The sequence below is a fragment of the Heteronotia binoei genome, chromosome 1 (assembly GCF_032191835.1).
Source record: "Heteronotia binoei isolate CCM8104 ecotype False Entrance Well chromosome 1, APGP_CSIRO_Hbin_v1, whole genome shotgun sequence".
NCBI lineage: Eukaryota > Metazoa > Chordata > Lepidosauria > Squamata > Gekkonidae > Heteronotia > Heteronotia binoei.
The window spans coordinates 194,732,869-194,749,346 of NC_083223.1; the positions used below are offsets into that span (position 1 = coordinate 194,732,869).

Sequence of the window (16,478 nt, forward strand, 5' to 3'; positions counted from 1 at the left end):
TGACCCTTGAAAAGTAGATTCTGAGTGTTTGGGAATCTTTGTGGACAAAATGCAACAGTGAGAAAGGGGAAATAGGAGAAATTGTTCCTCTTCAATTGCAAAAGAGAGAGGGGGCACAATTTCACCCCATATTCCCTCTTCATTGCAGTCTCCTGTGCTGTGTGGCATGTTATCCAAAATGGACACACACACACACCCAACTTCAGCATTTTTAGGGGGAAACGAGGGCTTCTGGGAGAGGGGAAGGCAGGAAATATCTGCATGTGTGAGAATAAAGTCACTGTGCTTCATAGGACTTAACCCTTTGGGCAGGATCAGAAATTATGAAGCAGGTTTACTGAAATGACTTTTCACCATCTTTCTTCTCTCCAAGCAGCCTCCTACAACCTCCAAATGCTGCTTGTGAAGGATGAGAGACACTCCTGGATAGGATGCCATATGACATAGGGAACTTCTGTGAAAAGAGGACAATAACTGCCTCCCTCCATCTTCTATGAACATTCTATGAATATTAATTTGCATTATTTTATGCTATTTGCATCAGGTTCTCCAAGCAATTGTTTTTCTTACATTTTATTTATTTATTTTAGTATATTTCTATTCTGCCCATTCCCTGCAGGGCTCGTGTTTGTTTTAACATCCCTGTCCTCTATCTAAGCTTTTATTTTTTTATCTGCTACAACTAAATTCTGATTTTGCTTTCCTTACTTAGAATCTATGAAACTTATAGAACTGCCTAATGTTTGAAATCCTTGTGGTTTTAAACTGTGCATATAGAAGAGACTATAAAATAGCTATAAAAGTCCCCACATTTTTCCAAAGGTCAATAAACTTGAAAAAAGCAAATTGTTTACCTATAATTAATGTTTTTAATGGCATCTGTTTATTCATACATATTGGTTCTACACTAACACAGAAGCAACTATGAAAAGTTCTCTTGGAAATCTACACAGCATTCAGAAAAGAACTGAGAAAGTTTTAACTACTCATCTGAAAGACAGGTATCTCCTGGAAAAAGGGGCCGACCAGTCTTAAACTTTTTGGAGGTGCTCCTGTGCTAACACAGAATCTATATGTGGCTTTGCAGAGAAACTATGAAAAACAACATGTCAGGCAATGCTATCCAAATGTTTTGTTTTCCTTTTTAAAAGTTTTATTAAGTTTTCATATAAGCAAAAATAAGGGACAAAGGGGATAAAAGGGTATAGAAAATAAATAGTACATAGATAGACAGAAAAGTGGTCCATTCTGCATGACCCTATGTCATTCACCATGCAAAAGACCATAACATCTTTCCATATTTTCAGCATAAAATCTCAATGCTCAATGTTATATATGTATCGTTAAATCTTGCTCCAGCTTTCTTAATTTGGATCATAGTCTCAATATACATACAATACCACGTAACAGTAGTAAGTAAAAAAAATTATGTTTCACATCAATCTTAATCAGAAAATTAGCTAAGAGCATCAAACCAAACGTATCATGGCTCCCAATTTTTTCTTGCTTCTTCTTTAGATTTGCCACTCAATCATGAAGATAAATAGTCCATCTCACCAGTCTCCAATATTTTCCCAACCACCTCATATTTTGTAGGCACTAGTTGTAGTTTCCATTTCTGCGTGAACAAAATTCTGGCTGCTGTGTTAAGATGTGCCATTAAATGCCTTGTCTTTTTTGTATATTTATTGGAGTATATGTTCAATAAAAATAACTCTGGTTTAAATTGAATCTGTATTTTCAATATATTCTGTATCAGATCTTGCACCATCTTCCAATAGCTTTTGGCTCTCTTGCAGGTCCACCACATATGATAAAAAGACCCAACAGGGGTCATACATTTCCCACATTTATTTGACATATTAACATACATTTTTGATAATTTTTGAGGGGTTATATACCATCTCTAAAACATCTTATACATATTTTCTTTAAATGCCATTGCCTTAGTCAAATTAATGTTAAATTTCCACATTGCGTCCCACTCATCTAAAGTGATATTACGACCAATATTCTTAGCCCATTGTATCATACAGTCTTTTATGGTCTTGCCTTGTATTCTCATCTGCAGTAAGTATGAGTATATTTTTGCCATCAATTTCTCCTGGGGTCCCAGAAGAATTTTATCAAATACATATTGTTCCACATGAAAACCTGTTGTTTTATCTTTAACATATCTAGATTCCAGTTGGGTTCTCGGCCACCAACTCATATCAATAGTCATGCCCTCCAATTCTTGCCTGGATTTCAGATTATTGTCTTGTTTCAACAAATCTTCATACCTATAGATCTTATTCTGCATTAGAAGATTTGGTTGTATAAAGGCTTCAGTTGGAGAAACCCATCTTGGTATCTCCTGATAAATTTTTGGTTTCAACCATGCCCATGGCGAGTAAAGGGATTTCTGTACCCAATGATTTTTAAAATAAGAGTGCCCTTCCAGTCTTTGATACCAGAGGTACACATGCCAGCCTAGAGTAAGATCATAGCCTTCTACAGATAGCTGTTTTTTATCTTTCAGTAATACCCAATCTCTTACCCAGGTGACGCTTTATAATATAGCTGCCAATCTGGGAGACCCATACCTGCTCTTGTTTTAGAGTTCTGTAGGGCTTTTAATTTGATTCCTGGTGTTTTATTCCTCCAAATAAACCTCGAAACCATCTCGTTCAATTCTTGAAAGAAGGCATTTGATAATAAAACCAGGATGGTTTGAAATAGAAACAACAGTCTTGGTAAAATATTCATTTTTACTGTAGCTATTCTTCCCATTAATAATATGTTCAAGTTTTCCCACTTCTCTAAATCTTTTTTTTATCTCTTTAAGTAGTTTATCATAGTTATCTGTTTTTAAACTGCTACATCTATTTGAGATATAAATTCCCAAATACTTCACTTTTTTCTCATATGAGAATCCTGACTTTTGTTGAAATAGATATATTTGTTCTGTATCCATATTTTTGGCTAAGAACTTTGTTTTTCTGTAATTTATCTTGCTAACCATTAGCCGAACTGATTAATCTTATTCATCAAAAAGTCAATAGAGTCCAATGGTTGATCTAGGATAGTGAGATTATTTAACAAAACCAAACATTTGATCAACCTAGATCAAATGTTTGGTTTTGTTAAATAATCTCAGTATTTTGGGCCTGTTGTACTAGTACTCCAGGATATTCTAGAATTAAATGTTTTCTTGAAACAACTTTTTCTGTCTAGCCATCCTAGCTCACCAACCTCACTGATTTCAATCAAGGATCAGACTCCTACTTGGTTAGTCGTTTATAATACCTGTTACATCATAAACAAATGATTTTAAAAAAAACCCTCAAATTGCTATTACCTGTGCCTGTCTTTCTTTACTCCGGAGCTCCAAACACTTTTTGATTTTGGCTATGCTTGGTCAGAGATCATAATTTTATTAGTTCAGTACTAAGCTTGCAAATTGTGCTTTCTAAAAGTAGTGTCTATACCAAAATAATAACTACAATCCAATATTTAACTACTAATGAGGCATTGCTCTGCAAGGTGATTGTCTAGCATGACTTTTTTTCTCAGTGCAAAATAATTATCATTGGAAAGTACACTAACAGCTACATTCTCCTCAAACATACAACACTCTCAGATTTCCAAAGAATATTTCTAAAAACAAGTAACATATAAGAAATGTATTAGAGGAGAAAGTATGTGTAACAATTTACATTCCCACAATATCTTGAACTTAAATGTACATTGTACTTTCATAATAATTATTGAAAGTACAACATACAAAATACCTTTAGAAGTCTAATATATATTGAAAGTAATTAAACATCATTTGACAATAATGTATATGCATACTGTAATTCTGAATTTCTAACTAATCCAAAAGGAATGTTGAATTATCCTGAAGAAGGGATGCTTGAACACCTGCCAGTCCAGCTCACATTCTGGGATCACCTGGAAGTCAGATTCTTCTGACCCTTTGTCCTGGAAATCTTGCTATGTCCCAGACTTGCAGAACAGCAAATTTGGTGGCAGGCTGAGGTGAAGCCCAGATGATTTTCCTTCTCTTCTTTTCCTTATCCGAAGCTGTCAGCTTGGACTTAGAGAAACGCAAGAGAGCACTTCTGTTCTCCACAGCCCAAGCTTTCACTTTCAGGTGAAGAGAAATAAATCCTAGAAATTTATGTCTTTCTCCCCTCCATTTTGCAATGGGGAGATGAAAGGCCCATTGCTTCTGATTTCCAATTTCATTATGTACTACTTTTTCTGAGAGGGACAGTAGACTGAAATCCCATTCTCAGCTGATCCCATCTGCTGTTAGTTGGATTCTGACTCCCCCTGAAGCTTTCCTGTATCCCAGCACAATAGGATTAGGATAAGGGAAGTGCCTTGAGCTAGAACAGCAGCCCTATGAGGATCAGTTAAACATTGATGGGTATAGGTGCAAAAAGTATTTCCAGTGTTGGTCATTTTGAAGATGAATCTGACTACACAGGTGCAATGATGAGGTGAAATGCAAGTGACTCTACGCTTCACAATATAGTGACCATGACCTCAGGGGTATGTGCTGCTTCTCTTGTCAATGAGATAATTTAATTTCCAGACTGGACAAAAGTAGCTACAGACAGCAACTGATTTCTTCTTATTTACCAAGGAGCATGACCTCATGCAGTAGCACAAGTGGTTACTGTTGAGCATGATGCACATTCTTGAGAGAAACTTTGCCTCATGCTTCATGTGTAAACAGGAAGTTTGAACAAGATGTAAAGGTAAAGGACACCTGCAGTTTTAATTCAGGAAAAAACCCTCAGCTATCAGAAGTCCTGGAAAAAACTAATTTAAAGTCTAATTCTACAACTCATTACTTGGAGGAGGGTCTGACTGAGTTCCATAGAGAACTTCCAGGAGGCTGCTGTTGCCAGACACTGTTTTGGAGCTCCGTGTTTTTAAGGTTATCATATTAATGACTCTTTTAGCTTTTATAAAGTAGTCCCATTTGAGACTGGGTTTTTTTTTTTAGCAGATTTTCTCTGTCGGATTTTTAGACTAAACTGTTGTGTTTTTCTTCAGGAGTCCTTATTTTATTTGCACTTTATCTGTCCCAGCAACTCCCACCCTCTCCTGCATTGTCTTCAATGGCTAGCTAATTAAGACAGCAACTCTTTCTTGGAGCAAAAGATACTTTTTTTATCTCTACCTCCCCTAAGAACTGCAGCTGTGAACTGCTGGTTCAGAGAACTAAGTACATTCCTAAGAGAACAAAGCTAGGAAAACAGAAGAAAGATTTATTCCAAACCTCTTATGGGCAACATTAAAAGGGCGAGGGATGGAGAGGATTCCTCCTCTTTACCAGCAAGGAAGCAGATAAAAATTGATGATAATTTTTCTTCAAATGGCTCCCCCATGCCTTCTCCATACACACTTCTAATCGCTATGGTCCTTTGGCTAATCATCTGCCAGATGCTGATGAAGCAAACAACCAGGGTGTGGCAACTGCTCTGCTCCAAGATGTTAAAAAAGGTAACTTAGACCATACAGATGTCAGCTCCAGTGCAAGCTCTAACAACCAAAAGGATTCTGTCCAGCTATTTGCCCAGTTAATTGCTAAAACTATTGATGTTATACTTGAAAGAAACAAACTTTTAGAGGTTAAGATTGAGCAGCTTATCCAGACAGTCACTAGCAACCCTGGAGTGACTCCGGACTCCATTAGTCCTCATACAGGAGCTCACCTACACCTTTCTTCCTTATCTTGGAGACCACAGAGAACAAAGTCAAGTAGCTGGAGGCACCAAGTAAATGCAGACCAATTCCAGCGAAAATTGCAGCCTCATAAAATATGTATAACTGTTTGCAGGGCTTTTTTTGAGCCAGAATGCACCGGAATGCAGTTCTGGCTGGCATTGGAAGCATTCCAGCTGCATGCATTAGTGTTCCGGCGCCACCCTGGCGTCTGTCGCCTGCTGCATTCCAGGGCCGAGCCAAGCTCACAGGGCAGCCACCAGTGCCCAGGTTGCTTGCCGCCTTCGGGGGACCCAGCCACACTCAAGTGGCTGCCTCCCAGCACCTGGACCTTTGGGGAGCCCAGTCATGCTTCAGCGGTTGCCTCCCGAAGCTTGGGTCGCTTGGCACCTTTGGGGAGCCCAGCCACGCTTCAGCGGCTGTCTCCTGGTGCCCAGGTTGCTTGGTGCCTCCAGGGAGCCCAGCTGTGCCTCAGTGGCTGCCTCCTGGCACTCAGGTCCCTTGGCACCTTCAGGGAGACCAGCCCCGGTTGAGCAGCTGCCTCCTGCTGCCCGGGTTGCCTGCTGCCTTTGGAAGGTCCAGCCACTCTCCAGCAGCGGCCTCCCAGCTTCCAGGTTGTCTGCTGAGTTGGGGGAGCCCAGCCGCATTCCAGTGGCTGCCTCCTGGCACCCATGTGGCTTGCTGCTTTCAGGGAGCCCAGCCCTGCTGGAGCTCCAGCCTCCCAGTGCTCGGATCACCTGCTGTCTTTGGGAGGCCTAGCTTCACTCCAGCTGCAGCCTCCCAGCGCCAGGGTCATGTGCAGCATTCTGGGGGTCCAGTCACCTCACATGTCAGCCTTCCGAGACATGCAACAGCATGTAGTGGTAAGACCTTTCTTTCTTTCCATTTCTCCCCTACTCTTGCCATTTCTTGCCCCCCTCATTCCATTTCTCCCCCTCTTCGTTCATTTCCCCCTTATTTCAATTTCTTTCAGTTTCTTTTCCCTCCTGGTTCAATTTCTGCTTCATTCTATTCCTCCTCCCCCATTTGCATTTCTTTATTTCAGTTTCCCCCCCTCCTGGTTCCATTTCTGTCCCCTTCCATCCCCCCCCCCCGATTTGCATTTATTTATTTCAGTTTCTCCCCCCCCCAGTTCCATTTCTGCCCCATTCCATCCCCCCCCCCCCCCAATTTCCATTTCTTTATTTCTTGAGAGGGTATTGTACTTCTTCAGTTCTAAGCTTAAGGTCCACTGTACAAAGACTGTCCGTCTGGAAGAGAAGGATTTGGCAAAGGGTTTAGAGATGGCCTTGAAAGGCCCAAACATGCCAATAGATAATGTTATTGCTCTTCATGAGAAAAGAATAACTATCTTTCCAGAAGAAAAGGGATAGAGAGACTTTAGTTTTAACAAAAGGGACAAGAAAGAGTACACTCAAGACTGTGTGAAGGGTAATGTGTGAAGGGCGATGTCATATCAACCTCAGTGCCGAAAAAATTATGCTATTAATATAGCATTGCTACTTTATCATTATTCAGACTGTTTGTTACTGATGGGGGCCAGTGCATTATGTAGCATCATAATATATGGTATGTAAAGTGCTGATTAGATTCTGAGCTCAATGCTGTAACTGATTTTATTATGATTTTAGCTGGTTTTGATTGTTTGTTTTATTATTGTATGAACATATGAGCATATGAAGCTGCCTTATACTGAATCAGACCCTTGGTCCATCAAAGTCAGTATTGTCTTCTCAGACTGGCAGCGGCTCTCCAGGGTCTCAAGCTGAGGTTTTTCACACCTATTTGCCTGGACCCTTTTTTGGAGATGCCAGGGATTGAACCTGGGACCTTCTGCTTCCCAAGCAGATGCTCTACCAATGAGCCACTCCGTTCTGAGCCCCTATGGGTTGCAATATAAATTAAATAATAATAATAATGACAACAACAACAACAGGACATTTAGATTAAGTAACTTTTGAGACAAAACCTTTAACATCTGTAATATCTGTAGGGGAAGCCAAACAGTTTTATATCAAAAACCATCTCTGGTGAAACATCCTCAAATGCAGTTCTGTGTTTATATTTAAATTTATGCCTACATACATCCCATATCCCAAAACCTATGTAAATATCAATCCCCTTCCCTGCCTGTGTGTTTAAATAAACCAAAATTTGTTTAAATCTTTACCAGTGCCTACCTTGCCGTTTTCTGAAGGGTAGTTTTTTTATAGGGTCGCCATAAGTCAAAAGTGACTTGATGGTACTTAACACACACAACACATACACAAGAGACAATATGATAGTAAATTATAAAATTATGCATGGTGTGGAGACAATGGACATGGAGAAGCTTTTCTCTCTCTCCCATAATACTACAACTCAGGATCATCCGCTGAAGCTGAAGGTGGGAGATTCAGGACAGACAAAAGGAAGTATTTCTTCACAAAGCATGTAGTTGAACTGTGGAACTCTCTGCCACAGGATGTGATGATGACCAGTGTTCCTTCTAAGCAGAGTTAGTGAGAACTAGCTCACAGTTTTTTAGCCTCCAGCTCACAAATTTTTGTTTCAGCTCAGGAAGGATGGGCCCCAGAGCACACTAATTTATGGAGCAGACAAATTGCTTGCTCACAACTTTAATGCCAGTAGCTCATGAAGTAGAATTTTTGCTTGCAAGACTCCACAGAATGTTGACTACCAACTTGGAAGGCTTTAAAAGAGGACAAATTGATGGGAGATGGGGCTATCTAAGGCTACTAGTTATGATGGATATCTATTTCCTCCAGTATCAGGTATGCTGGGGAGCACAGGCAGGAAGATGTTGCAGTCATCTTGCTTGTGAGATTCCTAAAGGCAGGTGGTTGGGCACTGGATGAACAAAACATTGATGGGCCTTTGGTCTGATCCAGCATGGCTACTGCATGAATAAAATGCAGATGGACCTTTGGTTTGATCCAGCATGACTCTTCTTATATTCCTATGATCTCAGAAGCCTACTCCCAACTGTGAACTGGCAGCTGCAATTGCTTTCAGCAGTTGTTCCAAGTTGCTCAGTGTAAGCTGAATAGATCCTTGATCAACTCACAGTCTAACTCTTGAGTGTCAAACAGGACATGTTCTGCCAAACAGGTTCACTGCAATATTTGTGGCATCCCTGTGGCATTTTGGCCTGTAATTTTGGCTCTCCTATGGCACCTTAGTTCTTCACTGATAGGCAAGACAGTACTGTTGCACCTAACAATACCTTTTTATTTCTGCAGCATGAAAGATTGGCTCAAGGTAAATCCAATTCCTCTGACAAGTCAGCCATTCCACCATGGTAGAAGAAAAGAGCTTCAGCTTACGATCCCAGGCATCCACAAGACTCTATACACAATAAATAACAACAATAAATGAAACCAATTATCTCTTTATACATTTGACTCAGCAGAACAATATTTTTTATGCATTTAGGATGGCATAGTGCTGTAGATCTAAACAGTTTAAACCAGGGGTGGCCAAACTGTGGCTCAGGAGCCACATGTGGCTCTTTCACACATATTGTGTGGCTCTTGAAGCCCCCACTGGCCCATAAGCTGACTTGGAGAAGGCATTTGTCTCTTTAAATCAGTTCTGCAAGCCAAGCCAGCAGGCAGTCTGCATTTAAAGTTAAAGTTGCTTTCTTTCCACCTCGACATCTATTTGCATTCCTTCCTCCTGGCTCTCAAACATCTGACATTCATGTCTTGTGGCTATCAGACATTTATCCTATTTGGCTCATGTCCCTGATGGAGGCCGTAACAGACTGGGCATTGGAGTACCCAAGGCTTTTGATCCTGGGTGACTTCAATGTCCATGCCGATGACACGACCTCCACTCAGTTAATGGACCTAGTGTCATCCATGACTCTCCCAACTTGTCACAATGCCCACTCACCAGGCGGGGCACCTGCTAGATTTGATCTTTGTGGCGGGAGTTTTAGTGGACGGTATTACTGCCAAAGCAGTGCCATGGTCGGACTACTATGTCCTCAAGGCCCGTGTGGATGTCCCACCCCAAGCCAGTTTAGATGGTGAGCATATTTGAGCTCACCCGCGGAGCCAGATGGACCCGGAACGGTTCCAAATGGCTCTACAGGATTCCTGGCCCCCTGGCAATTCCCTGGATGACCTGACTGAGTCCTGGCATGACAGACTCTCCAGAGCCATCGATGAGATCACACCTTGGCATCCTCTGCACCCTCGCTCTAAGCTAGCACCATGGTAAACCTGGAGTTGCGGCAGATGAAACGAGGACCCAGATGGCTAGAGAGGCAATGGCGGCGTACTCGAGATGAAGCGACTAGAACATCTTATAGAGAGTTTATGAGGTCCTATGAGATGGCAGTCAAAGCCACAAAGAAAACTTACTTTGCAGCCAAGATTGCGTCTGCAATTTCGCGCCTGGCATAATTGTTTAATACAATTTAGGCTCTTACAACACTGCCACAAGGCAGGCTAAATTCTAGGGAATTGGATATCATCTGTGAGGCTTTTGCGAACTTTTTTGCAGATAAGATCTCATTGCTCCACCACGACCTCCCTGCCACATTGGAGACAGTATGTGAACTCGAGACCCCGTGCCTGTCTTCTGGTTTTGTTCTGGATTGCTTCAATACACTCAGTCTAGAGGAAGTTGACAGGATCCTCTCTACTGTACACCCTACAACTTGTGATCTGGACCCTTGCCCCTCCTGGCTAATTAAAGCTTGCCAGAGGGAGCTCAGATATCCTATGCGGGATATCGTAAATAGATCCCTTGTGGAAGGGCGTTTTTCAACACCTCTTAAAGAGGCTGTGGTCCGCCTTCTCCTGAAAAAAATCAACATCAGACTCGGCTGAATTGGCACATTACCATCCGGTCTCGAATTTACCCTTTTTGGGTAAAATTACTGAGAGGGCAGTAGTGCTACAGCTACAGAGCTTTCTGGATGACACGTCTGTCCTAGACCCTCACCAGTCCAGCTTCCGTCCAGGTCACGGGACGGAGACAGTGCTGGTCTCCCTGGTGGATGACCTCCAGCGGCATCTAGATTGAGGTGGCTCGGCGGTACTGATGTTGTTGGACCTATCGGCAGCGTTCGATGCGGTCAACCATCAGTTGCTGACCCGCTGTCTCACTGACGCAGGAATTTAGGGGTTGGCCTTGCAATGGTCTTCCTCTTTCCTTGATGGTCAGGAACAAAGGGTGGCAATTGGGGGTAACCTGTCCCGGAGATGCGCTTGACTGTGGGGTGCCTCAGAGGGTGTGCTCTCCCCGATGTTGTTCAATGTCTACATGCGCCCCCTTTCCCAGATTGCCCAGAGGTATGGGTTGAGTTGTCACCAGTACACTGATGACACCCAGCTCTACTGATGGACGGCCTGCCTGTGTCCCAGAAAATTTGGACTTGGTGCTACAAGCCATGGCTGGATGGCTTAGGCTGAGTAGACTGAAGCTCAATCCAGTGAAGACAGAGGTCCTTTGCTTGAGTTGTGGTGGTCCAGGAAGGGATATTCCCCTACCGATGTTTGACAGTGCGCCACTGGCAATGGCGCACAAGGTCAAGAGCTTGGGGGTGCTACTGGAGCCTGCCTTTACAATGGAGGCCCAGATAGCAGCCACTGCCAAATCTGCGTTTTTCCATCTTAGGTGGGCAAGGCAGTTGCTCCCCTTCCTGGAGCACAGCAACCTGGCAACAGTGATCCATGCAACAGTCACCTCAAGGCTGAACTACTGTAATGCCCTCTACATGGGGCTGTCCTTATGCCGAACCCGGAAATTGGAGCTAGTGCAGAACACGGCCGCCCGGCTGTTATTGGGTCTTCCCAGGTGGGAGCACATTCAGCCGGGACTATGGGAACTGCACTGGCTGCCAATAGTATACCGAATTCGTTACAAGGTGCTGGTTATTATCTTTAAAGCCCTATATGGCCTAGGACCTGCCTACCTTAGGGACCGTCTCTCCCCACATGTTCCCCAGAGAGTACTTAGATCGGGATCACAAAATCTATTAGTAATCCCCGGGCCGAAAGAGGCCCGATTGACATCAACTAGAGACAGGGCCTTCTCAATTGTAGCCGCGTTGGTGGAACCAACGGCCAGTTGAAGTGAGGGCCTTGCAGAACCTTGTGCAGTTCCACAAGGTCTGCAACTGTCCTCTTCCGGCTGGCATTCAATTGACTCAGCACTAGTATTTAAGAGAAGTGGAAGAAGGCCGCCACCACCAGAATAGCACCAACTCAATATTCTGTTTTTCTGTTTTAACTGTTTTAATGATTGTGTATCTATTTTATTACCGAATGTGCAATTTTAATACTTATTAATTTAATTGTTTGTGGGATTTTATGTTGTGAGCCGCCCTGAGCCTGCTTTGGCAGGGAGGGCAGGGTATAAATATTTTTTTTTTTTTTTAAAAATTAAGCAAGTATGGCCACCCCTGGTTTAAACTATTGGTTTTCAGATAATAGACTGTGATCTACAAGAGGGTTGCAAAATCATATTTAAGGTGGGTCAATCCAGAAGTACCATATCCATCATTTGGAGACCAAAGTAAAAGTATTAACAGAAAGAGAAATCTAATTAGAGAGAAATACATGGACATAAAAAAATAACATAATAAAGTATAATATTTAAAATTGATCCCACAATGCTGTGGATAATAAAATATGGGTCCTGGGTTGGCAAAGTCCATTGGTGTAATTCTTTCTAGGCTCTGCTGGATTTTCAAAATGAAAAAAAAAAGGTAAATGTAGTCCTCTGTGCAAGCACCAGTCGTTTCTGACTCTGGGGTGACGGTGCTTTCACAACGTTTTTTTGGCAGACTTTTTACAGGATGGTTTGCCATTGCCTTCCCCAGTCATCTACACTTCCCCCCCAGCAAACTGGGTACTCATTTTACCGACCTCAGAAGGATGGAAGGCTGAGTCAACCTGAGCCGGCTACCTGAAACCAGCTTCTTCCAGAATTGAACTCAGGTCATGAGCAGAGTTCAGACTGCAGTACTGCAGCTTTACTGCTCTGCACCATGGAACTCTACATTCAAAATGAGAAGGAACAATCTAAAGTTAAACAGCTGAGAAGTTTAATTTTCTTGAGATGTTTCTAAATGATTTTACCTTAATTGGGCCAACAAAGGAAGAGCCTTTAATAGTTGAAATTGTCACTTGAGAATCTTCTAACAGAGCCATTATATCGTCAGAAGATGAAATAATTGTAGTAGTTAATGTTTCGGAGTGATATGGAGACAAATGAAAATCGGTTTTGTACCAAAGGCCAATGATATTTTTCAGCATTACTTCAAGGGTTACTTCACTGGTGGCTGTTGCAGATACCTCATTTATTTCTTTTCTATACTGAAGCATCTATAGGTGGAGAAAATATCTACTAAAATATTTGTATCCCACCTTTCAGTCATAAAAGATTTCCAAGATTACTAACAATTATCATACGCATTGTACAAAATAATCAACTTAATAATCTATTTATTCATACATATTGGTTCTACACTAACACAGAAGCAACTATGAAAAGTTCTCTTGGAAATCTACACAGCATTCAGAAAAGAACTGAGAAAGTTTTAACTACTCATCTGAAAGACAGGTATCTCCTGGAAAAAGGGGCCGACCAGTCTTAAACTTTTTGGAGGTGCTCCTGTGCTAACACAGAATCTATATGTGGCTTTGCAGAGAAACTATGAAAAACAACATGTCAGGCAATGCTATCCAAATGTTTTGTTTTCCTTTTTAAAAGTTTTATTAAGTTTTCATATAAGCAAAAATAAGGGACAAAGGGGATAAAAGGGTATAGAAAATAAATAGTACATAGATAGACAGAAAAGTGGTCCATTCTGCATGACCCTATGTCATTCACCATGCAAAAGACCATAACATCTTTCCATATTTTCAGCATAAAATCTCAATGCTCAATGTTATATATGTATCGTTAAATCTTGCTCCAGCTTTCTTAATTTGGATCATAGTCTCAATATACATACAATACCACGTAACAGTAGTAAGTAAAAAAAATTATGTTTCACATCAATCTTAATCAGAAAATTAGCTAAGAGCATCAAACCAAACGTATCATGGCTCCCAATTTTTTCTTGCTTCTTCTTTAGATTTGCCACTCAATCATGAAGATAAATAGTCCATCTCACCAGTCTCCAATATTTTCCCAACCACCTCATATTTTGTAGGCACTAGTTGTAGTTTCCATTTCTGCGTGAACAAAATTCTGGCTGCTGTGTTAAGATGTGCCATTAAATGCCTTGTCTTTTTTGTATATTTATTGGAGTATATGTTCAATAAAAATAACTCTGGTTTAAATTGAATCTGTATTTTCAATATATTCTGTATCAGATCTTGCACCATCTTCCAATAGCTTTTGGCTCTTTTGCAGGTCCACCACATATGATAAAAAGACCCAACAGGGGTCATACATTTCCCACATTTATTTGACATATTAACATACATTTTTGATAATTTTTGAGGGGTTATATACCATCTCTAAAACATCTTATACATATTTTCTTTAAATGCCATTGCCTTAGTCAAATTAATGTTAAATTTCCACATTGCGTCCCACTCATCTAAAGTGATATTATGACCAATATTCTTAGCCCATTGTATCATACAGTCTTTTATGGTCTCGCCTTGAGAATCTTCTAACAGAGCCATTATATCGTCAGAAGATGAAATAATTGTAGTAGTTAATGTTTCGGAGTGATATGGAGACAAATGAAAATCGGTTTTGTACCAAAGGCCAATGATATTTTTCAGCATTACTTCAAGGGTTACTTCACTGGTGGCTGTTGCAGATACCTCATTTATTTCTTTTCTATACTGAAGCATCTATAGGTGGAGAAAATATCTACTAAAATATTTGTATCCCACCTTTCAGTCATAAAAGATTTCCAATGAGGCAAGCAGAACATAAAGAAGAATCCTGCTGAATCAGATCTGAAGTCCATGTAGTCCAATATCCCTTTCCACAAAATAATGATCCAAATGCTTCCAGAAACCTCTCAGTTCCTCCAATGATATTCAATGATACATAGTTCTACACTACACTAGAATCAGAGAATTAGAGAAACCAACTCTATGAGTATGATTCTATGATTTTAGTGTAGAATGTCAGCTCGTGACCAATGGCTCAACTACACATGACACTGGATGTTCTGTGAACGGCATAACTACATTTTTTTTAAAAAACAAAAAAACAGGCACTATGTGGCTTGATTCAGATCAGGATCATGGGATGAAAGGAAGCAGGTTTTAAGCTGCATTTCAGGTTGGAAAAGTGGAAGGGAAGCTTCCGCCACTTCCCCTGGCCACAGGCCCAAACCGAATTAGGTCCCTGTCCATCTCCTTAGTTCTAGTTCAACACCCTATTGTATCATACTAGTTCTCTGGGATGAGTTTGGAACCTCAAAAAAGCCACCATTATGCATGCACCATTAATACGATATTTTAAAAAATCATTCTCCAGCTGAGAAATTATAAGGGTAGGCTGGCTGTCTCAAGGAAACCAGTCCTGAAGTGCCTGGTTTCTGAAGTTTGCCTTTTAGGAGTGGGGGTGAGAAGATGCTCTATTCCACAATCACTGTTAAATTCCATGTTAAATTCAAATTTTATATTCTCCAGTGGCTCCACGCTATTTCTGATGGTAACTATGTTTTGTCAGGCACTAAACCATCAGCAAATGATTGAACCTGCACTTCAAAAGGCACAGCCTTAAGAGATAATTTTCAACACCAGCCATCTGATGTTAACCAAGATCAAACCATTACAAAGTGCTGTAAACCATGTTCCATCCTTTTGGGATTATTATATGTATCAGTGTTATGCACAGTGGGGCTTCTTCCTCCTATGAAGATGGTGAATGCAGCTTACTATTTACTGGACACTGTGATCTTTTCACTGATCAAACAAGCTTCTGGAGTATACACTTGGCCGATAAGAAGGGCAAAAGTTTAGAAGAAGAAGAAGAAGATGATATTGGATTTATATCCCACCCTCCACTCCGAAGAGTCTCAGAGCGGCTCACAATCTCCTTTACCTTCCTCCCCCACAACAGACACCCTGTGATGTGGGTGGGGCTAAGAGAGCTCTTACAGCAGCTGCCCTTTCAAGGACAACCTCTGCCAGGGCTATGGCTAACCCAAGGCCATTCCAGCAGGTGCAAGTGGAGGAGTGGGGAATCAAACCCGGTTCTCCCAGATAAGAGTCCACACACTTAACCACTACACCAAACTGGCTACACCAAACTAGAGAACTTTAGTCCCAAACAGTGGCCAAAACAAACAACAGCATAAGAAGCAGGGCCCAAACCCTGTTACAGTAGAGACTCCTTTCCACTTAGAGGTGCAAGATATGGTAGTGAAAGAGTTGTGTTTGCCACAGAAAAATCACACAACTCCATCGTAGGGGTTACCCTAGGGAGGTAGTGACAGAAGATGCAGGTTAGATAGAAGTCAATTTATCCAAGATAAGAGATTCACCAGGATAGATAGAATGATTTGCAACCTGACGTTTTCTACAAAGACTACAAATTAAGAATATAAACTTTAAACATTGGCATTTATTGAGTGACATCCCGGGGTGTACTGACAAACCTATTATAGTCTATAAGAGGTGCAACAATCTGAGGTGGCATTTCCCAATGGCAGTGTTGCGACCTGGCACTGGGTCACCCAGGCTTCAATGCTGTGTCGCGGGGCCTCCTGTCAACGTCCAACCTGGCCGGCGGAAGTCAGGGGACCCAGCCACATTTGC

General features: G+C 41.4%; 1 protein-coding gene across 1 annotated transcript in view; it reads right to left on the reverse strand.

Annotated features, from left to right (window-relative positions):
* The window catches only part of LOC132576410 (dynein axonemal heavy chain 6-like), a 125,100-nt gene extending 112,073 nt beyond the window's left edge, over nucleotides 1-13,027 (reverse strand). The window contains exons 1-2 of the mRNA XM_060245563.1: nucleotides 12,822-13,027; nucleotides 8,951-9,072 (exon numbers count right to left, since the gene is read on the reverse strand). Coding sequence (XP_060101546.1) covers nucleotides 8,951-9,072; nucleotides 12,822-12,998 — 299 coding nt within the window. The 5' untranslated portion in view covers nucleotides 12,999-13,027. The remainder of the gene's footprint in view (nucleotides 1-8,950; nucleotides 9,073-12,821) is intronic.
* Between the last annotated feature and the right edge of the window lie 3,451 nt (nucleotides 13,028-16,478).